Genomic DNA, 23,760 nt, shown 5'->3' with positions numbered 1-23,760 from the left:
GCCCCTGAAGCCAGAAACAATGCCTTATGTAGCTAGAGAGGATCTCTGTAGCCATATACAATAACAATAGTAGTTAGATATGCCCCCTGTAACCAGATGCAATGTCCCATATGGTCACAGGCTGAAGTGTATTGAGTGTAGGGGACTGGACTTCTCTATACACATATTTGTTATAATGGTCGCCTATGGCAAACTGTGCACAATAGTCAAGATGAACCTGAACACTAAACCCCAAAAGAGACCTGTACCCTACACAGGCAGAGCAGGCGGGAAAGTAGTGGCAGATATGTAATAATAATCACTTATTACCCTTTTTTGTTTGAGCAACATTATCAAGTATCAGTATAAACCATATTAAAATACTGCAGCCAAGTGCATAGATCAAGATCTTATTTATCCAAACAAAAATAGAAATTCCCGCCAATGGCCAATTGTTCATTATGTATGTAATGTTTATATCAGTGATATTGCATTATATGGTTAGTACAAGTGTTTGTATCAAGATGTTTAAATAAAGTTTATTTAAAAATCAAAACAAAAGAAATATGACATCATAATACAACAGCTACTGGACCCTTCAGAACTTTATTAGGAGTTGGATCGTAAGTACACACATCCATTGGCTCCTGGTATTTTTTGTTTTTTTTCTATTTTCAATCAGTTTTCTCCATGTAATCTTTAATTTTCTCACACACACAGGTGATTTGTGCGAGAGATTGACGACAGGAGGCGACTTGGAGACATGGAGGAAGAGCTGACCATCATCTACAGCGAGGAGGACCAGTTCGTGGAGGATACGGACTTTCCCGTTGTCTACGAGGAACATGTGAGTGAGAATTCCCCATCCAGTATAGCAGGGTATAGCAGATAGGATACACTGTGGGATGCTTGTATAGAGATGGGGTTGTGTACATAGTGGGATGTCCTGCGCAGGAGTATCTGTACCTGTAGATACTCCTCCCTGGTCACATGATCACATAGGTGCCCCCCCCCATAGGAGACAGTGGTAATGGGAGGAGATGTGTAGATTGGGGAGCTATAAATACCTCACACTCTGTTACTTATTCCCCATGTTCAGCCATTTCCAACTGCCATTTTGCCATGTTCCCTGCAGGGGGCGGGGCTTAGTTGGCCTGCTGGGTGGTGGCTGTGGTCTATGGCCGGGCTCATGCACTGTGTGTGTTATGTGATCTCCAGCACCTCTGCGGACATAGGAAGGAATATACTCCTATAAGGTGGAGAGGGAAATCACATAGCACACATAAGCCATGGGCCTGGCCTAAGACTTTATCCAGGTGTGCAGTAATATGTGACAATGCTATCACTGGATCAGGATCTACTGTGTGATCTCTAAGGTCAAATAATAAAAATAATTATAATATATATGGTACAATATGGTTTTTTTGTTCTGCAACCTGAAGCTCTCATAGTTGCATAACTACAAGCCCCATCCTCATGTTGTGGTGATGGGAGTTGTGGTTATTCAACCAGGAATGCTCCAGGTTGCAGAACTACAACTCCCATGATCATGGTGCGGGGACAACACTTCATGGGAGTTGTAGTTTTCCAACTTGGAGCTCTCCTGGTTGCACAACTACAAGCCCCATCCTCATGTTGTGGTGACAGTACAAGATGAGAGTTGTAGTTCTGCAAGCTGGAGCTCTCCACGTTGCATCACTACAACTCCCGTCATGTAATGTCACCAGGGCATAATGGGAGTTGTACACAGCTGCTCCTGTGTTATTTTGGTGCGCAACTTGCTATGTGTACTGGCGCACTGGAGTGTTGTTGTGTTTCCCTGCTGTTTCTCTAAATAAAGAATTTAATAGCTGGAGAGTCACAGAGGGGGTGGCGGGGAAGCCTGCAGTGATATCCCCCCCCATTACACAGCCACTGAGATGCTGACATACAAGGGGGGTTCGGCCGCGACAGTAACATCCATGCAGTTGGCACATTTTCCCTTTTCTACCACCCACCAATATATACCTGTTGAAAAAGGTCACTTTAGACGGAAACGTTCGTATTATGGTATACTTTACAAGGATTAACGTGATAGAAAGAGAAAATATATGTGCCTAACTTTGGAGCCATTTTTTCTGTGTATACATATCGGAATAAAATAAGAGCATGAGAAAATGAAAAGACATGGTTTCTCTTGGTGTGCAATTAATATTTTCTCAGCAATGTTTTGAGGTTATTGCATCCAGAAAGTGTGCGCAGACATACTACTAATACAAGGGGGGTGCCGCTGGACATTGTCCCTCTACGGGCTCTACAGGCAGACAGGGAAGCCTGGAGTGTAATCCCCCATCATACAGCACCACTGACACGTTGCTCGGGTTTGTCAAGGGGGAGATGCCCTAAGGATGAACGGGGCCACCGCTCCTTTTGCACAATGTCCTGGGGATGGCCTATGGGGGGGGGCACAACGACTGCTGTACATTGTCCTGGCTATACTGGCAGATGGGGAAGCCTGTAGTGGAATCCTCCCCCCAACCCTCGCACGGCAGCATCTCCTCCGCATTGTAATGGTGAGAGGATTCCACGAAAGGCTTCCCCATCTGCTTGTAGAGCCGGGATGTTGTCAAGCAGCACAGCTTTGGACCCCCGCAGTGCACAGCAGCCTGGCCATCCTCCATAGCGGCCGACAGACACAGTGCTGTGAGCGGTGAGGAACTGTGCCGGTCACTCTTCGTGTGTGAGACAGCATGGAACTCCGGATTTGCAGCAAATGAAGAGCACTGGAAGAGAGCGCGCTGTAACAAACCCGGCATGGTACAACTATTTACTGATATGTAATTACAAAATCACCATGTCAGCAGGGTTCTGTGTATTGTCTGCTAGATACGGTCTAAGAATACATTTTATTTTTTGCATGATGGCTGGAGTACTCCTTTCATATATATATATATATATATATATATATATATATATATATATATTAGAATGCACTCTGATTTATTATTAGGTGTAACATACATTTACTGGCAAATAGCTGCTATACTGTAGGCCCCAAACTGTAAGGGCGACGCCTGCCTCAATGTCAAGTGGCGTTGACATGTCAATTCTTGGAGCGGAGGAGAGAGGAAGCGTGTGAGCCCTCTCATAGAGTCTCTGTTTAACACTGAGGCTTCTGCCACAGATCTTTGCTGCCCCGGTCTTGCAAGCCAGATGTGGCTCTTTTGATGGCCGCATCTGGCTCGCAGCTTGCCGCGACTGCCCCTCCGCCTCACCTACTGCCTGCCCGGACGTGCTCCTCCAATCCAATCAGCACACAGCGGGAGCGTGGGGCTGCTGTGGCAGGTCGTGGCGCATGTGTTGATTGGATGAGTGCACCACGGCCCGCCACAACGGCCCCACGCTGCCGCTCTTAGCTGATTGGATTGGAGGAGCACGTCCGGGTGACACGTTAAGCTGCTGCTACTACCCATCTCGCAAGTGGAGGTGAGGAGGCACAGGGTAGAAGCACAGGGGAGGCGCACGGGGGAGAAGATGTATAATATAGTGTGTGGGGCATAGGGCTGAGGTGCGAGTGGGCCACCCGCCGCCACGCTGTCAAAAGGAGGCTGCCCGCTGCCAGACACTTTTGGAACGGGCAATGCTGCGGCTGCAGCTCCTCTCCCAGCGGCCCGCTGTCTCCTGTGATCTTCCAGTGCCGGCAGCATGGTAAAGAGACGCAGCCTGTGCTGGATGTGTCAGGCAGCCTCTATCATGAATTATAGAGGCTGCAGAGGCAAGCGACCCAAGCAGCGTCTCTGTACTATGCTGCCTGTGCCGGAAGATCACAGGAGACCGCGCGCTGCCGCGAGAGGAGCTGCTGGGAGCGGGTGACAGGTGAGGTTTTGTTTTTTTCTGGTGGGGAAGTACGGGGGCCGGGTTGGTGTCAATAGTAGGGCACAGAGGGGAGGGTCTGGATTGGGTGACTATATAGGGCACTAGGGGGGGTATTGGCTACTATATGGGGCACTATTGGGAGGATTAGATACTATATGAGGCACTATTGGGGCGTATTGGCTACTATATGCGGGGTATTAGATACTAAATGGGGCACTATTGGGGGGTATTGGCTACTATATGGGTGGGTATTAGATACTATATGGGGCACCATTGGGGGTATTGGCTACTAAATGGGGCACTATTGGTGGGTACTGGATACTATATGGGCATTATGGGGGTATTGGCTACTATATGGGGCACTATTGGGGCGATTGGATACTACATGGGGCACTATGGGGGTATTGGCTACTATATGGGGCACTATTGGGGGGTATTGGATACTATATGGGGCACTAGTTACTATACCGGGCGCTATGGGTGAATTAGATACTATACCAGGCACTATGGGGTATTGGCTACTATATGGGGCACTGTGGGGGATTGGCTACTATATGGGGCACTGTGGGGGGGATTGGCTACTTTATGGGGCACTAATGGGGGTATTGGATATTATATGGGCACTATGGGGGTATTGCATACTATATGGGCCACTATTGGGGGGATTAGATACTATACCAGGCACTATGAAGGTATTAGATACTATACCAGGCACTATGGGGGGATTGGCTACTATATGGGGCACTGTGGGGGGATTGGCTACTATATGGGGTACTGTGGGGGGATTGGCTACTATATGGGGTACTGTGGGGGTATTAGCTACCATAAGGGGCACTATGTGTGTGTGTGTGGGGGGGTCAAATGGCATAGTGTGTATGTGGGGGGTAGTGTGTGGAGGGGGTCAGGTGGGGTATTGTGATAGTGGAGGGGGTCAGGTGGGGTAGTGTGTGTGGGGATGGTGGTCGGGTTAATTGCGGGTTAACAGAAGAGGGGGCATTATTACTATATGGGGACACAGCAGGGGGCATTATTACTATCCGCTTATGACGACATGCCCCGGATGTTTTAGGACCCTAGCAATGCCCCTGTACTAAATTATAGGACGATCTCACCATATGTATACTGCTTGTAGATTAATGGTAGTCTGCTCATCCCGAAGGTGCAGGGTAGAAGGATAGAGATAGTAGGGAGCACCTATGTCCCTAATAGGCCCTATGTCAGGTGCACCAAACTACTCCTGCTTGCTCAGACCTGTGGGGATGTACGCACCCTAATAAAAGCGACCCCTGCCCCGTCCAATTCCTTTCCAATGCCCTATGATAACCCTATCATTTACTCCCAACTGGTTCCATCCACCAGGAATAGTCGGGGGAGATTGTTACGGCAGCTTGTAGCCGGCACCAAAACAAAGAAAGTTGTAAAAAAAAATACACACAAAAAATGGCCCAAAAAGAACATCACATGTTTGCACAGTCACATGCCCTGGGTGTAACATATGGCTCCACCCACATTAGGGCATTTTTGCCCTGACAGGTCCCTGAGCGAGCAGGGGTAGTTTGGTGCACCTGACATGGGGCCTATTAGGTACAAAGCTGCTCCCTACTATCTCCATCCTCCTACCCTGCACATTCAGGATGTGCAGACCACCATTCACCTACTAGCAGTATACATATGGGGACTGGTCTATACCATGCAGCAATTAGACAAAGACACAGGCTTCCCTTGTATTCTCTCTCTATCACCTCTCTGCCTGTGTCTGCAGCTCTGTACCTGGTACGGACCTGACAGATTCTCCTGAGCTGAGCTGTGATTGGTTGCTGTCGACCTAACAGATTCTCCTGAAAGCTGAGCTGTGATTGGTTGCTGTGGGCCGGCAACACCAGTTTCAGTGTTAAGCTATGCGCACACAATGTATTTTTTATGACAAGAACGGCCGTTCTTGTGATAAAATAATGCACTGCATTGAACTCTATGCGAACAGCATCTTTTATTCCCACGCTGTATTGAACAATGGCGTTTGTTAGCTAAAGCCGCACAAACAATTGACTTGTCCATTATTTACGGCCGCTAGTGCAGGAACAACGGCCGATGTTCAGACTCCGTCACCGTTTTGATGGCCGCCATATTGAATCAAGGGCAAATTTTCCAATGGGAAGGAGGTCATGTAGCAAATGGATTGCCACAATCAGGTTTGCAATATCTCTCTTGTTCAGATATCTCATTTTCCCGTTTGTAATTGTATTTTTTAATAAAGAAAAAAAAACTACTGGCCAAGAGAAAGATGGCAAAGGTATAAGTAGAAGTGTGAGTGTAAAAAACTAGAAATACCTTTCCTTGAAAAGATACTTCACACCTGTTCACAAACATAAGTGTGCTGGTTCACAAACAGACACCCAGCTAAAAAAGAGTGGGGTCCTCCTAGCCAGAGCTCCGATTCTGCAGATTATTGCTCCTTGTAATAAAGACAACGATCATCGACTGATTGTTTATTTTTGGTCCTGACCTACAAACTTTGGCCGCCGACTTCCCATCACTACGTGTAATAACGATGAACGGCCGATAGCTGATAACTGTATAAAGAAAATAATAAAGTATATACATACCTCTGCCCGCTTCCCGATGCTTCTGCACGCTCCCCGATATTTTCCTGGCTTCTGCCCGTTGTCCGCAGCTGCCGGTGGAACTTCACAGACCGTCTCTGGAGTTCCACCAGCGGCTAAGGACAGCGGGCAGAAGCAATGAAGATACTGGGGAGCAGTATGCAAGAGCAATGCGATCGGCTTAGTAATCCTGCTGTCTGCTCTCTCGGTGGAAAAGGTAGAGACAGCCCCAGGACCTCATAGAAAAACATAGATGTTATCCATATGGTCCTCGGACTGCCCCCCACCTTCTCCACAGAGCGGACTGACAGCGGGATTACAAATCTGACCATTTTACTTCATAGCCCACTAAATCAGCAGCCCTCCTGTTTTTGGAAGAAATGACTGTGTGTGTAATCCTGGATGAGCACTGTAATAGTGCCCCCACCTACCCCCTATCCCATCCAAGCACATAGGTCAGATGGGCACAGAAGGAGGTCTCATGCTCAGCAATATACCAATGTCCTCTGCTTACTCTCTCTATTTCCTATTTCAGGCTGGACTGGATGACGGCGAGGGTGAGTTTTGTCTATAATATCTCTATGTATCTATGTATCTCTACAATGTATAAAGCAGTTCTCTAAACTAACGATTTTCTATATTTTTTTTCTTTAGATGGAGAATCGGATTTCGGGTTAGTAAATCTTTACTGAAGATGTAAAACTTGCGTGACCCTATAATTCCTCCCCTATAGACCCCGATCATCACTGATGTCTCTAATGTGTGACTGGTTTTCACTATCTTCTCTATTCTATCACTAACAGGAGCGACATCTACGACATCGAGGAGGATTCGGACGATTGGGAGTAAGTATCTCATAGTCTCGTCCTAAACAACAAGCCCATGAAAATTTGTGTTAGGAGCTTTTTTTATGTTAAAGGGGTAATTCAGTAAGAAAAAGTATTCCCCAATACTTATCAGCTGCTGTATGTCCTGCAGGAAGTGGTGTATTCTTTATAGTCTGACACAGTTGCTCTCTACTGCCACCTCTGTCTGGGACAAGAACTGCCCAGAGCAGTAGCAACTCCCCATAGAAAACCTTTCCTTTCCTGTCTCTAACGTGTGTTAGGTTCTCACTATCTTCTCTATTCTATCACCAACAGCAGCGACGACATCGATGAACGTCTGGAGCATTTGGAGTAAGTATCTCACAGTAAAATACTATATAGTAATATATTCAGTCACAGACATGTTTGCAGGGGATCTCATCTTAAACCACAAACCTATGAAAATTTGTGTTTGGAGCTTTCTTTTTCTAAAGTTGTAATTCAGCAAAATTCTTTGAAATCAACTGGTGCAAGAGATTTGTAATTTACTTAAAAATCTCAGCTCTTCCAGTACTTATCAGCTGCTGTATGTTCTGCAGGAAGTGTGTATTCTCTCCAGTCCTGACCTAAAATCATCAGTCGCCTACTGCATATCTCTACATGTAATAGTGATGTGCGGCTGATGGCTGATAACTGGGTAAAGAAAATAATAAAGTATATACATATCTGCCACTCTCTCAGGTGCTTCTGCTTGCTCCTCCGTATCATCCTGGCAGCAGCAGCCAGGAAGATACCAGGACTGGGTAGAAGCATTGGGGAGCATGGAAGGTAGGTATATACTTTATTATTTTACACTAAAGGCAAGGGCTACACGGACATCGCTAAAAACAAATATGTATATACAGCCCTTGCTGCACGATTATCGAGCTGTGTAATAGGCTCAGTAAATGAGCGCCGATCTAGCAGATTGGTGCTCATTTACATTGTCAATCAGGCCGTGTAACATGGCGCTTTGTCTGAACTAAGGGTACTATTACACGGAACGATAATCGGCCAAATCGGATTATCGCTCTATGTAATAAATAGAACGATCAGCCGATGACAACGATCTGATCGTTGATATAGGTTCTGACTTATATTCATCGGGCGCCGACAGCGCATCGCTACGTGTAATACCAGTGCGTGGCCGGTGACTGACGATATACATTACCTATTCACGCTCCAGGGCTGCTCCTGCGGTCTTCTCCCCAGGTCCCGCACACTCTCGGTTCACAGCGGCCTGTCAGCTGACAGGCCGCCCGGCTAATCACAGGCCGCGGTGGTCCCAGCCTGTGATTGGCTGAGCGGCCTGTCAGCTGACAGGCCACTCTGAAGCTAGAGCGCGCGGGACCCGGGGAGAAGCGGACTGCAGGAGCAGCCCTGGAGAGTGGATAGGTAATGTATATAGTTTAAGCAAGGGCTGCAAGGACATCGGTAACAATGTCCTTGCAGCCCTTGTTAAACGATTATCGGCGCTCGTTTACAGGTATTATCGGGCCCCCATCGGCCCGTGTAATACCACCCTAAGTCTCCTCTATCATCATGACTGATGGCCAAGCCAAAACAATCAGTCAAGCTGATAGGGGAAATGCTGGGAGAGGGCTAGGATTGGAGCTAGGGAAGCAGTGGCACCTTACAGGTTAAGCCACACCTTTAAGACACTTACAGGTACACAGGAGGGATCTGATGCCTAGTAACACCCCTTGGGTATTTTAAAAAATGTCCATTGGTTTAATATAAAAAGGTAAAACTCACATATTGTACTTTTTACATCGTTTTTGTGCATAGATTTTGTGCAAAATTGTAACAAAAATATTCCAACCCAAATGCCTAGTGCTAAGAGCGCATTTATAGTCAGATCATCTGGTCTAATAAATCTGGGCCAGTGGATTTCCAATGTACATGTTTCTATAAAATCTCCCCCAACATGCAGCACTTGGAGGACTGACTAATATCCCCTTTATAATATGCATTTTTTTAATTTATTAATATGTAATAGGTGGAAGATGGCCGTGATGGACGCCCCGTGGATATTCAGGTAATTAAACTACATTAAAATAGCAAAAAAAATTCAAATAAATCATTTTTACAATAGTTTTCGCCCCTGCTCGCACACATCTCTGCCCGTGCCATAGACTCCATTCTATGGTCGGGCGGATTCCGCCGTCCACCCAAATAATTGACTTGTCAATTCTTCGGGTGGGTGGTGGAATCTGACCGACCATAGAACAGAATAGGAGCAGAATTTGAGCAGAATTCAAAATTCTGCTTGAAAATTCTGCTGTTCGAATAACAAAGCGGAAATCCCATTGAACACAATAGAACATTGCTCTATCCATATTTTATGGGAAGAATTTCAAGCAGAAATTTAGGGTGTGTTCACATTATGCAATCCGCTTGGATAACCTGCCATGGATTCCACTTCTCGCATCTCCTCCTGTTCCATTGACTCTATTCTATGGTTGGGGGGTTTAAGCTATCTGCCCAAAGAATTGACATGTCAATTCTTTGGGCAGATGGCGGAATCCTCCCGACCATAGAATGGAGTCTATGGGACAGGTGGAGAGGCACACGGGTGCGAGCAGGGGCGAGCGGTGTAATCCACTGGAGATTATCCATGCAGATTCTGAAGTGTGAACGCACCTTAAGAGCGGATCCCGCTTCAAATTCCTGGCCCATTCCTCAATGTGCACATCTTCTTAAGGGGACAACTGGCAGTGATGACAAGGGGTTAATAAATATCCTGATGGATTCCATGTTCTTATTGAGAAATAATAAATAATATTTTCTGAAAGTTTCAAATGGGACCAAGTAACAATCATCCTAACCAAACCTATGTTCTCTGTTACAGAGACGACAAGTACCCGCTTCACGGTTGGATCCCGAGCCTGGAGACCATCGTGTAAGTATGAAGAAGCAGCAGAGATATAATCATCCATCTACATGATATGACAATATGAGTCCATTTATATCTGTGTTCTCCACCAAACAATCACATATGTATATTACCATATCCCTAAAAACTATGGGGCAGATTTAACACACAAGCTGGTTTCTGATCTATATACAGTGAGACTGACGAAGAGGAGGAAGAGGACGAGGCAGTGGACATCCCTTGGTGAGGACTCAAAGAATCATATTTTCTATTTATTTTAACTGTATCTTCCCCTATAGACTCCGATCATCGTGAAGATGTCTCTAAATATTATTATTGTCTCTTATTAAAGGGATACTTCGGCGCGGGGGTATTTTTTAGATACGGCCGGGGAGGGGGTGGTTATGGACAATGGAGGTCACTTACCTCCCCGATTCCAGCGCCGGGTCCAGGATCGCGCCGCCCCGTACACCCGTCCCACGGCCGTTCCTGGTGTGAGCTGCCGCATGAGACGTGACATCTCCAAGCAGCTTACCCATTCATCGGCTGTAGCAGAGTTCGGCCTCGGCCGCTGAATGGGTAAGCTGCTTGGAGACGTCACGTCTCATGCGGCAGCTCACACCAGGAAGCGGCCGCGGGATGGGTGTACGGGGCGGCGCGATCCGAGACCCGGCGCTGGAACCGGGGAGGTAAGTGACCTCCGCCGTCCATAACCACCCCCTCCCTGGCCGTAACTGAAAAATACCCCTGGGCCGGAGTACCCCTTTAATGACGTTCTGCCAGAAAACTGATGTCTCTAATGTGTGTCTGGTTTTCACTATCTTCTCTATTCTACCACTAAAAGGAGCGAGGACGACACAGAGGAGGAGGATTCGGAGGATTGGGAGTAAGTATCCCATAGTCTCGTCTTAAACAACAAGCCCATGAAAATTACAGTGTTAGGAGTTTTTTTTAAAGGGGTAATTCAGCAAAAAAATTCTTTCAAATTAGCTGTAGCCAGAAAGTGCCAAAGATTTGTAATTCACTTCTATTAAAAAAAATTCCAGTACTTCTCAGCAGCTGTAGGTTCTGCAGGAAATGGTGTATTCTTTCCAGTCTGTTGCTCTCTGACATCTAAGTCTGGGACAGGAACTGCCCAGAGCAGTAGCAAATCCCCATAGAAAACCTCCCCTGCTTTCCACAATAGAAAGAATACCACTTCCTGCAGGACATCCAGCAGCTGAGAAGTAATGGAGGACTTGAGATTCTTTAATGGAAGTAAATTACAAATCTCTGCCACTTTCTGGCACCAGCAGTTTTGAAAGAAAAACTTTTTGCTGAACTATCCCTTTAATTTTACATTAGTTGTATTTTTTCTAGCAAAATTTGTAGCATTTGGTTAAATGTAAAACTAAAAATGTAAAACTTGTTTGACCCTATAATTCCTCCCCTGTAGACACCGATCATCACTGATGTCGCTAATGTGTGTTAGATTTTCACTATCTTCTCTATTCTATCACTAACAGCAGCGACATCGACGACATCGCGGAGGATTCGGACGATTGGGAGTAAGTATCTCATAGTCTCGTCTTAAAAAACAAGCCTATGAAAATTAGTGTAAGGAGAATTTTTATTTTAAATTTTTTAAAGGGGTAATTCAGCCCAAAAATTCTTTCAAATCAACTGTTGCCAGAAAGTGCCAGAGATTTGTAATTTACTTCTATAAAAAAAAAAAAAAAATCCCCAATTCTTATCAGCTGCTGTATGTCCTGCCGGAAATGGTGTATTCTTTACAGTCTGACACAGTTGCTCCCTGCTCCCACCTCTGTCTGGGACAGGAACTGCCCAGAGCAGTAGCAAATCCCCATAGAAAACCTTTCCAGCTGTCCAGACTGGAAAGAATACCATTTCCTGCAGGACATTCAGCAGCTGATAAGTAATGGAGGACTTGGGATTTTTGTAATGGAAGTAAATTACAAATCTCTTGCACTTTTCTAACACCAGCTGATTTGAAAGAAAAAAAATGTTTGCTGAACTATCCTTTTCTTATTGGCCAGAAAACTGATGTCTCTAATGTGTGTTTGGTTCTCACTATTTTCCCTATTCTATCACCCACAGCAGCGACGACATCGATGAACGTCTGGAGCATTTGGAGTAAGTATCTCACAGTAACATATATTATAGTAATATAATCAGTCACACAGACATGTTTGCAGGGGGATCACGTATTAAGAAACAAACCTATGAAAAACAGCATTTGGAGCTTTCTTTTTTTTAAAGGGGCAATTCAGCACAAAAAAAAAAATCTTTCAAATCATCAGGTGCCAGAGTGCCAGAGATTTGTAACTTACTTAAAAATCTCAACTCTTCTGGTACTTATCAGCTGCTGTATGTCCTGCAGGAAGTGGTGTATTCTATCCAGTGCCCTATGCTGCCACCTCTGTCTATGTCATGAACTGCCCAGAGCAGCAGCAAATCCCCATAGAAAACCTCTCCTGCTCTCCAGACTACTAAGCAAACACCACATCATGCAGGACATACAGCAGCTGATAAGTAATGGCAGACTTGAGATTTTTTCATAGATTACAAATCTCTGGCATTTTCTGTCACCAGTTGATTTGAATTTTTTTCCCCTTTTTTAATGTTACATTACTTGCATTGTTTTCTAGCAAACCTTGCAGCATTTTGTTTAAATAAAGTGTTTTTCTATGTGTCTGATTTTTGTGGTGTTTTTCCCCATAGCAGAGCATGTGAGTCATTGGTTTCTCTTTGAGGCTGGGTTTACACATGCTAGTTTTATTGGAAAGCTGCCATTGCAGTTTTTGATCCAAAACCAGAAGTGGATTCAAAGTAATGGGTACAATAAAGGAAGCGCTTATATGTCTCCTACCTGCCGGATCCACTCCTGGCTTTGGCTCAATAATTACACAGGCAGATTTCCAAAAAAACTGTCTTGTGTGAAACCAACCTCAATCACATGAACTGTAAAGTGAAAAACAAAAAACGTAACAAACCACACAACACATATGTAAAGAAAAGACGCCATACCTAGAGCACACACCAAGGTCCCAAAGTGACGGAAAACACCAAGTAGACAAAAGCATTGATGGCGGTGACTTTCACATCTCATCCGGCTCCAGCATTTTTCTGCAAATAACAGAAGGGACGTGTTTGATAAGAATTCCAATAAATATAAAGCACAGACAGAGCCGGATACCAGAAGTCCCAGCCTTGTAGACATACACACGGGGATATTCCCAGGCACTGAATTTCTTCACATTGCAGCTCTTAGTTGTGACCATGAGTGACCAGGAGCTGTGGCCCAGCTGATCCGATGCTGCTCTTCCTTATTACACCGAGCGGAATCTGCCGAATCAGGACCATTCAGTGGGTTATTGCTCCGTGTAATGAAGAGCGATGGTGTCTTTTGGTCCTGACCTAAAATCATCAGTCACCGAATGCATATCTCTACATGTAATAGTGATGTGCTGCTGATGGCTGATGACTGTGTAAAGAAAATAATAAAGTATATACATACCTGCCACACTCCCCGCTTCTTCTGCCTGCTCCTCGGTATCATCCTGGCAGCAGCAGCCAGGAAGATACCGTGACTGGGTAGAAGCATTGGGGAGCGTGGCAGGTATGTATATACTTTATTATTTTACACTAAAGGCAAGGGCTACACGGACATCACTAACAACAAATATATATACAGTCCATGCTGCACGATTATCGAGCTGTGTAATAGGCTCAGTAAATGAGCGCCGATCTAGCAGATTGGTGCTCATTTACATTGTCAATCAGGCCGTGTAACATGGCGGTTTGTCTGAACTAAGGGTGCGTTTACACAGAAAGATTTATCTGACAGATTTTGGAAGCCAAAGCCAGGAATGTATTTGAAAAGAGGATAGATCCCAGTCTTTCCTTTATGACCTGATTCCTGTTTATAGTCTGTTCCTGGTTTTGGCTTCAAAGATCTGTCAGATAAATCTGTGTAAACGCACCATAAGTCTCCTTCATCATCCTGACTGACGGCCAAGCCAAAACAATCAGTCATGCTGATAGGGGAAAGGCTAAGGGGGGCTTGGAGCTAGGGAAGCAGTGGCACCTTACAGGTTAAGCCACACCTTTAAGACACTTACAGGTACAAAGGAGGGATCTGATGCCTAGCAACATCCCCTTGGGTATTTTAAAAAATGTCCTTTGATTGAATATAAAAAAGAAAGAAGACTTTATTTTAAGGTGAACTCACATATTGTACTTTATACATCGTTTTTTTTGCATAGATTTTGTGCAAAATTGCCACAAAAATATTCCAACCTAAATACCCAGAGGTAACAGCGCATTTATAGTCAGGTATAATAAATCTGGGCCAGTGGATTTCATATGTACATGTTTCTATAAAACCTCCCCAACATGCAGCACTTGGAGGACTGACTAATATCCCCTTTATAATGTGCAATTATTATTTTTATTATTATTTCATAGGTGGAAGATGGCCGTGATGGACGCCCCATGGATATTCAGGTAATTACACTACACGAAAACAGCAAAAAAAAAAATCAAATAAATTATTTTTACAATAGTTTTGGCCCCGCTCACACACATTTCTGCTCTTGCCATAGAATCCATTTTATGGTCTGGCGGATTCAGCCGTCCACCCAAAGAATTGACTTGTCAATTCTTTGGGTGGATGGCGGAATCTTACCGACCATAGAACAGAGTCTATGGCACGGGTGGAGATGCGTTGCAGCGCGAGTGGCCTAATACGAGGCGGGTTACTAGCGAGGAATTGAAGAGGTAAGTTTTCTGCTTGAAATTCATCCATTCAGCTCTGGCAGAATAGGAGCAGAATTCAAGCGGAATTCAAGCAGAATTCAAACCCCATTGACTTCTATAGGATTCCCCTGCCGGAATCGGCCCCAAAAATTGACAAGTCAATTCTTTGTCAGAAGGTGGATCCGCGGCAGAAAATTCTGGTGTGTGAACAACAGAGCAGAAATACCATTGAACACAATGGAATTGCTCTATTCAAATTTTATGGGAAGAATTTAGGGTGTGCTCACATTATGGAATCTGCACGGAAAACCTGCTACGGATTCCACTGCTCGCATCTCCTCCTGTTCCATTGACTCCATTCTATGGTCGGGGGGATTCCGCCATCCGCCTAAAGAATTGACATGTCATTTCTTTGGGCAGATGGCGGAATCCGCCCGACCATAGAATGGAGTCTATTGGACAGGTGGAGAGGCACATGGGTGCAAGCAGGGGCGAGCGGCGGAATCCACTGGAGATTATCCGTTCAGATTCTAAAGAGTGAACACACCCTAAGAGCGGATCCCACTTCAAATTCCTCGCCAATTCCTCAATGTACACATCCCCTTAAGGGGACAACTGGCAGCGATGACAAGGGGTTAATAAATATCCTGATGGATTTCATGTTCTTATTGAGATGTCACAATAAATAACATTTTCTGAAAGTTTCAAATGGGAAAAAGTAACAATCATCCTAACCAAACCTATGTTCTCTGTTACAGAGACGACAAGTACCCACTGCACAGCTGGATCCCGAGCCTGGAGACCATCGTGTAAGTATGAAGAGGCATCACCCATCTACATGATATAGATGGATTATATGAGTCCATTTATATCTGTGTTCCACGCCCAAAACTTACAAAGTTATATACCCATATCCCCAAAAACTATGGGGCAGATTTATATATGTGCAGCCCTGAGCACATTGAGAAGGGGCACAAAAAGCTGTGGCCTCCATCTGCTACTAATTTATCATGGTTTAAGCCAAAAAACAGGGAAAATTCAGGGCAGAAACCTACACCTGCTGCGGAGCACTTGTAGATTTCTGCAGCTGCCTTGTGGTAGGTACAGGTCCTGCTGGATTTACTCCGGTCTTAATAAATGTCTATATATATTTATACACACAAGCTGGTTTATGTTCTATATACAGTGAGACTGACGAAGAGGAGGAGGTGGACGAAGCTGCGGACATTTCCAGGTGAGGGCTCAAAGCATATTGCATTGTAAATACATGTTTATTTTTTATACCATCCTGTATAGAGAGAGGAGCGGAAGGAAGACAGGATATATATATATATATATATATATATATATATATATATATATACAAGCTGGTGTATGTTCTCTACACAGTGAAATCGACGACGACGAGGAAGATGGCGCGGCTGCGGACATCCCCAGGTGAGGGCTCAAAGCTTATAGTATTGTGAATACAAGTTTTTAGTTTTTTTTTTACTATACTGTATAGAGAGAGGAGCGGCAGGAAGACAGAATGTGTGTATATATACTATATATATATATATATATATATATATATATATATATACACAAGCTGGTTTATGTTCTCTACACAGTGAAATCGACGTCGACGAGGAAGAGGACGTGGCTGACGACACCCCCAGGTGAGGGCTCAAAGCTTATAGTATTGTGAATACACGTTTTTTGTTTTTTTTTCCCATCCTGTATAGAGAGAAGAGCCGTGGGAGGGCCGGATAGGGGGCGCTCTAGTTAGACATAGAATCATTTTTCTATTTATTTTAACAGCATTTATTCACATTACAAACTGCTGACACTGGGACTTAGTTGTTAAGGTCCACATACACTTTATAATTTAGCTGGCTGTACCTGCAATATACAGTACTATATGGTCATTGTATAGAGCAGTGTACAGCTCACTACATTACTATTGCAATCACCTTCTTTACAATAAAATATGTAATGTGTAATATAACAATATATTTATATACGAGATGGTTTACATTCTATACACAGAGAAGAAGAGGAGGACGATGAGGACCAAGGGACGGCCGTGGAGATCCCCAGGTAATGAAACAAAACTTATAACATTGTGAATGCAAGGAATTGTTATTTTCTTTCCTGTATATAGAGACAGGATGGGGGGGCGCTCTATTTGGAGGTGGGATCTCATTTCTATTGTGGGAAATTCTGGTTTCCTTACACTAACCATTGATTTCCCTCCATTTCTTGGTCATTTCTCCTCGGCAGAAGCAGCAGCAGCAGGAGATCCATCTTATCCAGGTAAATACACTTACATGATAACACACCTCTATTGCTTCTCATGTCATCACTATATATTATATTATCAGTCACATATAATAACCACGAAAGGCCTCATGTACATAATACAGACATACAAGTGACATGGTGCCGCCTGTATCTCACCCACTAGGATAGCACTGAGTCCCCTCTCTCCAGTGTAATGTCTATTCCCCATCACTGCTGACGGGTCTGATCTCAGGAAACTCATGCTGGTTTTTCTCCTTCCCTTATAGACTGCGGGCGCTGTTCTGCTGCTGCTGCACCATCAAGGAGGAGTAAAGGTGAGTAACCAAAATCCCATTACACCTCAGATCACTTTTATTCTGACTGTATATTCATATGGAGCCTATATATGTAACCTGTCATTATTAACACATGGCTTGTTATATATCCTATCTAGGTAACACCACGCCGCCAGAGTGAGGAGAAGACACCCGACTATCTGGAGCTGTCTGGAGGAGGAGGCGTCCGGAACATCAAGTGGTAAATGGGACGCCCATAACATCCGGAGGACACATTTACCACATATGGGGGAGGAGGAGCCCCCTTTTACCATCAGAAATAGGAGGAGTAGACACTCACAACACCTAGAGGGGTCTGGAGGAGGTGCCCTTAAAGGGGTTATCTAGGTAACTAAAAAGGCGTTTCCTTCCTCGCCGGCGTCTCACTTCTGGTTTGGTCTCCTCTCGCACCATCATCTTCTTATCTGGCAAAACGGAGGCGGCCTGAGGCAGTGGGACAGGTACCTTGTTGTGATTGTCGCATGCGGGTGAAACTAGTGGCGGCCAATGTACAAACAATGTTGCCGATGTCATCACAACATTGTGCGTACATTGACCACTGCTGGCGGCGAGTTTCACCCACATGTGGTGATCACACCATAGTACCTGATCTACTGTCTCAGACCTTTGCCAGGTCAGAAGATGTTGGAATGAGATGAGTCCGAACTGGAAGTGAGATGCTGGTAATGGTGGAAATATCTTTTCAGCTCCCCAGATAACCCCTTTTAACATCTAGAGGCAAATAGGGGCCCATAATATCCGGAGGATTTATTTGCCTCTAATGGGGGAAGGAGGAGCCCCCTTTTACCATCAGAAATAGGAGGAGTAGACACTCACAACACCTAGAGGGTCTGGAGGAGGTGCCCTTAAAGGGGTTATCTAGGTTACTAAAAAGACAATGTCCTTCCTCGCCGGCGTCTCACTTCTGGTTTGGTCTCCTCTCGCACCATCATCTTCTTACCTAGCGAAACGGAGGCGGCCTGAGACAGTGGGGCAGGTACTTTGTTGTGATTGTCGCATGCGGGTGAAACTAGTGGCGGCCAATGTACAAACAATGTTGCCAATGTCATCACAACATTGTGCGTACATTGACCACTGCTGGCGGCGAGTTTCACCCACATATGGTGATCACACCATAGTACCTGATCTACTGTCTCAGACCTTTGCCAGGTCAGAAGATGTTGGGATGAGATGAGTCCAACTGGAAGTGAGATGCTGGTAATGGTGGAAATATCTTTTCAGCTCCCCAGATAATCCCTTTTAACATCAAGTGGTAAATTGGGCGCCCATAACATCCGGAGGACACATTTACCACATATGGGGGAGGAGGAGCCCCCTTTTACCATCAGAGATAGGAGGAGTAGACACTCACAACACCTAGAGGGGTCTGGAGGAGGTGCCCTTAAAGGGGTTATCTAGGTAACTAAAAAGGCGTTTCCTTCCTCGCCGGCTTCTCACTTCTAGTTTGGTCTCCTCTCACACCAACACCTTCTCACCTGGCAAAACGGAGGCGGCCTGAGACAGGGGGGCAGGTACTTTGTTGCGATTGTTGCATGTGGGTGAAACCACTGGCGGTCAATGTACAAACAATGTTGCCGATGTGATCACAACATTGTGCGTACATTGACCACTGCTGGTGGCGAGTTTCAACCACATGTGGTGATCACACCATAGTACCTGATCTACTGTCTCAGACCTTTGCCAGGTCAGAAGATATTGGGATGAGATGAGTCCGAACTGAAAGTGAGATGCTGGTAATGGTGGAAATATCTTTTCAGCTTCCCAGATAACCCCTTTTAACATCTAGAGGCAAATTAGGGGCCCGTAACATCAGGAGGATTTATTTGCCTCATATGGGGGAAGGAGGAGCCCCCCTTTTACCATCAAAAATAGGAGGACTAGACTCTAAGAACACCTAGAGGGGTCTGGAGGAGGTGCCCTTAGATAAGTTAGCTAGGGAGCTAGAAGGCATTATCTTTCCTTTTGTCTCTCCTCCGGTTTGGTATCTTCTCATTCTACACTATCTGACTTGGCATAAAGGCAGCGGGCTGAGACAGTGGATCAGGTACTGGGCTGTGATTGTCACATGCGGGTGAAACCAGTGGTAGCCAATGTACACACGACATTGTATCATTGTGCATACACTGGCCACTACCGGCGGGACTGGTTTCACCCACATGTGGCGATCACACCATAGTACCTGATCTCCCACCTCAGCCGCCACCTCTATACCAGGTCAGAAGTTGTCAGGATGAGATGTCACCAAACTGGAAGTGAGATGCCGGTGAGAGAGGAAAGGAAATGCCTGTTCAGCTCCCCAGATAACCACTGTAACACCTAGAGGCTATTCAGGCGCCATTAACATCATTGGGGTTCATTTGCCTCAAATGGGGAGGAGGAGGCCCCCTATAACATCAGAAAAAGGGGGAGAAGACTCCCTTAAACATCTGTAGGGGTCTGGAGGAGGCGCCCTTAACACCTAGAGGCAAATGAGGTGCCACTAAAATCTGGAGGATTTATTTGCCTCATATGGGGCAGGAGGAGGCCCCCTTTAACAACAATACCTAAAGGAGAAGACTCCCATACACATCTTTAGGGGTCTGGAGGAGGTGCCCTTTGATAAGTTAGCTAGGGAGCTAGAAGGCATTACCTTTCCTTTTGTCTCTCCTCTGGTTTGGTATCTTCTCATTCTACACTATCTGACTTGGCATAAAGGCAGCGGGCTGAGACAGTGGGGCAGGTACTGGGCTGTTATTGTCACATGCGGGTGAAACCAGTGGTAGCCAATGTACACACAATATTTAAACACTGTGGATACATTGGCCACTACCGGCGGGACTGGTTTCACCCACATGTGGCGATCACACCATAGTACCTGACCTCCCACCTCAGCCGCCACCTCTATGCCAGGTCAGAAGTTGTCAGGATGAGATGTCTCCTAACTGGAAGTGAGATGCCGGTGAAAGAGGAAAGGAAATGTCTGTTCGGCTCCCCAGATAACCTTTGTAACACCTAGAGGCAAATGAGGCGCCATTCACATCATTGGGGTTCATTTGCCTCAAATGGGGAAAAGGAGGACCCCTTTAAAATCAGAAAAAGGAGGTAAAGACTCCTTTAACCCCCTCCCGCCGCTGCACAGTAAATTCACATCTGCTGGCATCAGAAACCACCACCTCCTGATGACCCTCTACACCCCAGGAGCAGCCGGTGAGTATTTCCCATCTGGCACCCGGAGAGCTCAGGAATAATAGCTGCTTGTTGTAGCCCTGGGGCCATTGACACCAGTGATCTTACCACAGCGCTATTATCCATGAACTCTCCGCTACAGGCCTGGTAAGTATCGCACCTCACAGACACATGACGACAACACACACACATATATATACACATAAACATGCACTACACATAGATAGCGGCTGTGATCCTGGGACTTGCTCTGATCGCCACATTTGGGGTCGGGAAGGAATTTTTCCCCTTGAGGACAATTGACTCTTCCCTCTTAGGGGTTTTTGCCTTCCTCAGGATCATCTCAGCCTCACAGCCCCCACAGTCATACATGTAAAATTACTCTCCCTATAACTTGAAATAAAATATCTTTTTTTGCCCCTTTACATCTTTGTGTCTGTGTCTTTACTTCCAGGTAGTGTCCGGATCATTCCGCACATGGTGATACCAAGTCTGGCTGTTTTTAGTTACATTTTTATTTGAAAAATGGGAAAAAGGGGGTGAGTTAAATTTTCATCAAATGGGCAGTTTTCTTATATTTTTATTTAACATTTTTTAAAGGTTCCCTATTATTTGGACAAACTTCTGATATGTCATAGTGACACACTAGAAGATTGTGTGGGTGGGGAAAAGGTGCTGAGACCCTTACTGATTGCTAGAATGAAGGGGCAGAAGTGCAGTAGGTTAATCCCCCCTCATAAGTAGATGCCCCCGGTAGTAAGGCAATTTCCCCATTAGGTGTAGGTGTGTGTGTGTGTGTAGCCGCCACGACGCACACTGAGGTCAGTGATGGCGCTGCCGGGACTTCACAACGGAGCTACTTATCTGTCGGGGGCGGAGACGACACTCTTGTGATCGCAAGCAAAACTCTGCTTGCGGTCACAAGAGTGATTGACAGGGCGGGAAGCCGTAGGCTGTTTACATCGCAACAATCGCTTCCAGTTAAAAAGGGAGGTGCGGCACCCGGCCACCCTAGGAGCAGGGGGCCCACTGCAGCTCGGGGCCCCCGGGGATTTCCTCGGCCCCCCGGTGGCCCAGTCCAAGCCTGAATACCGCCATACAGTGGTCAGAATCATTTGTACACAAGTCACCACACTGCCGGCTATATGAGAGAGTAAAGCACTGATCAGAGGATCTGGAGGATCGGTCAGCTCTCCTGACATGTCTAGTTTAGGAAAAATTCTTATTACCGAAAGCAATTGTGGAGCGTCTCTTGGGAGCACTCTGCATTGTGTCACTCCTTTTATTCCTGCTGGAAATGTATGAATAAATGGTCGACTATTTGCTACCAAAATACATACATTTATTTTAATAAAGTTATCCTACAAAGTAATGTAACTTTATTAAAGCAATGTATTAGTAAATTAAGGGGGGTATTTTTGAGTCTCCAGAACAACCCTTTATTTGTTTTGCAAAACCAGACTAAAAACCTTAAAGTAGTTATCCATGATTAGTAAAACATGGCCGTATTCCTATAGAAACAGCACCACTCCTGTCCTCAGTTTGTTTATGGAATTGCAGCTCAGATCCACTGAAGTGAATGGAACAGAGTTGTAATACCACACACAACCTGAGGACACGTATGTCGCTATTTTTGGAAGAATGTTTTTCTAATCCTAGATAATTCCTTTAAAGCGAATCTGTCATCCATTGAACACCTACAGAACTAATGACAGTGTTAAACACTTTGTACTGCAATGTTAAAGGGAAACTATTACTACTGGTGATATCTCTCACACAGGGCGCTGAGGATGAAGTTAAGTTTCTTTCCTTCATCCTCAGCACAATTTCTGTGATATTAGGAATTAAATCCCTATGTTATAAGTTGTTTTGGTGCACTGGGGGCGGGGCTACAGCTCCAACATATACTGATCTGACCCCTGGCCGCTCCACCCCCCTAATGAATATCAGCAGAGCGGGCTGGACAGTGCACCAAAACAACTTATTAGCATACGGATTAATCTCCTAATATAACAGCAACGGTGCCGAGGATGACAGCAAGAATCCTACTCATCCTCAGCGCTCCGTGCACTATAGGAACATATAGTTCCTCATAAGGTTTAATAAATCTTCCCCAATATCTTTATTTTCCATCTTTGTATCTTTTTTTTTTTCTAAAAATGTTTTGCAGCACTCCAGTCAAGGAGGGATTAAGTGCAGCAGAAATCTTGTGGGATTATTTGTCAAAGGGAAAATCTGTGCCATTTCCGCACCAATAACCACAGTGGAAATCTAATGTGGGTCTATGTATGAGGTGATACCTGCGGCTCAGCCGTCTCTGTCCCCATCTGATCCTCAGGGGCGTCACGCCCGCCCCTCATCTGCCGGACGTTCTCCAGTTGTTGAGCTTTTTGTCATTCTCCTCCATCGCTTCATATTCTACCTGTATCCTTCTCCTGCTGCTCCAGGGGATGAGGCCTTCACCACCACCACCACTTTCCCTATTCTCAGCCCCAGGACAGGACAGGGTTGTCTCCCTGGTCACCCATTACCCTGAAAGAGGGAGTCTCTTCTCTTCTCCAGCAGCTCCCCTGTGCTCCATATTCAGTTAGGGTAATGCTCTGCAGGGTCAGGGCTGTGTGGGTGCACCGTTGTGAGATGCTCTGCAGGGTAATGGTGGAGGCTAGAATGTAGGGTGGAGGCTAGAATGTAGTTGCTAGAGGTAGGTCTTGAGGACCTTTGATGACGTCATGCCCATGTGACCAGCCTCATGTGTGGGAGGAGCTATCTTCCTCTGCTCGGTTTTCTATGAGGCGGCTGGTTTCCCGGGCTTTTCATGAGGCAGCAGTATAGTGAGTGCAGGGTATATAAACAGCAGGAGGTAAACCACAGTTTTTTTGGGGTCAGGGGTGTTATGCGATGTTCTGCAGGGTCAGGGGTGTGTGGGTGCACTGTTATGCGATGTTTTGCAGGGTCAGGGGTGTGTGGGTGCATTGTTATGCAATGTTCTGCAGGGGTGTGTGGGGGCACTGTCATGCAATGTTCTTCAGGGGTGTGTGGGGGCACTGTTATGCGATGTTCTGCAG

General features: G+C 45.5%; 1 protein-coding gene and 1 long non-coding RNA gene across 5 annotated transcripts in view; one reads left to right on the top strand and one right to left on the bottom strand.

Annotated features, from left to right (window-relative positions):
• LOC138788071 (FK506-binding protein 5-like) overlaps positions 1-17,865 on the top strand; it is a 122,873-nt gene extending 105,008 nt beyond the window's left edge. The window contains exons 3-22 of one of the 4 annotated variants that reach the window (XM_069965554.1): positions 700-826; positions 6,970-6,991; positions 7,089-7,107; positions 7,238-7,279; positions 7,577-7,612; positions 9,279-9,317; positions 10,131-10,181; positions 10,350-10,397; positions 10,999-11,040; positions 11,660-11,701; positions 12,252-12,287; positions 14,622-14,660; positions 15,671-15,721; positions 16,099-16,146; positions 16,302-16,349; positions 16,523-16,570; positions 16,941-16,991; positions 17,175-17,207; positions 17,462-17,509; positions 17,629-17,865. In XM_069965554.1, coding sequence (XP_069821655.1) covers positions 743-826; positions 6,970-6,991; positions 7,089-7,107; positions 7,238-7,279; positions 7,577-7,612; positions 9,279-9,317; positions 10,131-10,181; positions 10,350-10,397; positions 10,999-11,040; positions 11,660-11,701; positions 12,252-12,287; positions 14,622-14,660; positions 15,671-15,721; positions 16,099-16,146; positions 16,302-16,349; positions 16,523-16,570; positions 16,941-16,991; positions 17,175-17,207; positions 17,462-17,507 — 825 coding nt within the window. In that variant the 5' untranslated portion in view covers positions 700-742 and the 3' untranslated portion in view covers positions 17,508-17,509; positions 17,629-17,865. Of the gene's footprint in view, positions 1-645; positions 827-6,969; positions 6,992-7,088; positions 7,108-7,237; positions 7,280-7,576; positions 7,613-9,278; positions 9,318-10,130; positions 10,182-10,349; positions 10,398-10,998; positions 11,041-11,659; positions 11,702-12,251; positions 12,288-14,621; positions 14,661-15,670; positions 15,722-16,098; positions 16,147-16,301; positions 16,350-16,522; positions 16,571-16,940; positions 16,992-17,174; positions 17,208-17,461; positions 17,510-17,628 lie in introns of those variants that run through there. The other 3 variants (XM_069965555.1, XM_069965556.1, XM_069965557.1) reach the window with 3 other exon arrangements.
• The window catches only part of LOC138788074 (uncharacterized), a 32,769-nt gene extending 9,372 nt beyond the window's left edge, over positions 1-23,397 (bottom strand). Inside the window, exons 1-2 of the long non-coding RNA XR_011362552.1 lie at positions 22,996-23,397; positions 13,182-13,280 (exon numbers count right to left, since the gene is read on the bottom strand). This is a non-coding gene — a long non-coding RNA (uncharacterized lncRNA). The remainder of the gene's footprint in view (positions 1-13,181; positions 13,281-22,995) is intronic.
• Between the last annotated feature and the right edge of the window lie 363 nt (positions 23,398-23,760).

The sequence above is a fragment of the Dendropsophus ebraccatus genome, chromosome 4 (genome assembly GCF_027789765.1).
Source record: "Dendropsophus ebraccatus isolate aDenEbr1 chromosome 4, aDenEbr1.pat, whole genome shotgun sequence".
Taxonomy (NCBI): domain Eukaryota; kingdom Metazoa; phylum Chordata; class Amphibia; order Anura; family Hylidae; genus Dendropsophus; species Dendropsophus ebraccatus.
Note: the sequence above shows the minus strand (reverse complement) of the source record. Positions and strands in the feature narration are given on the sequence as shown.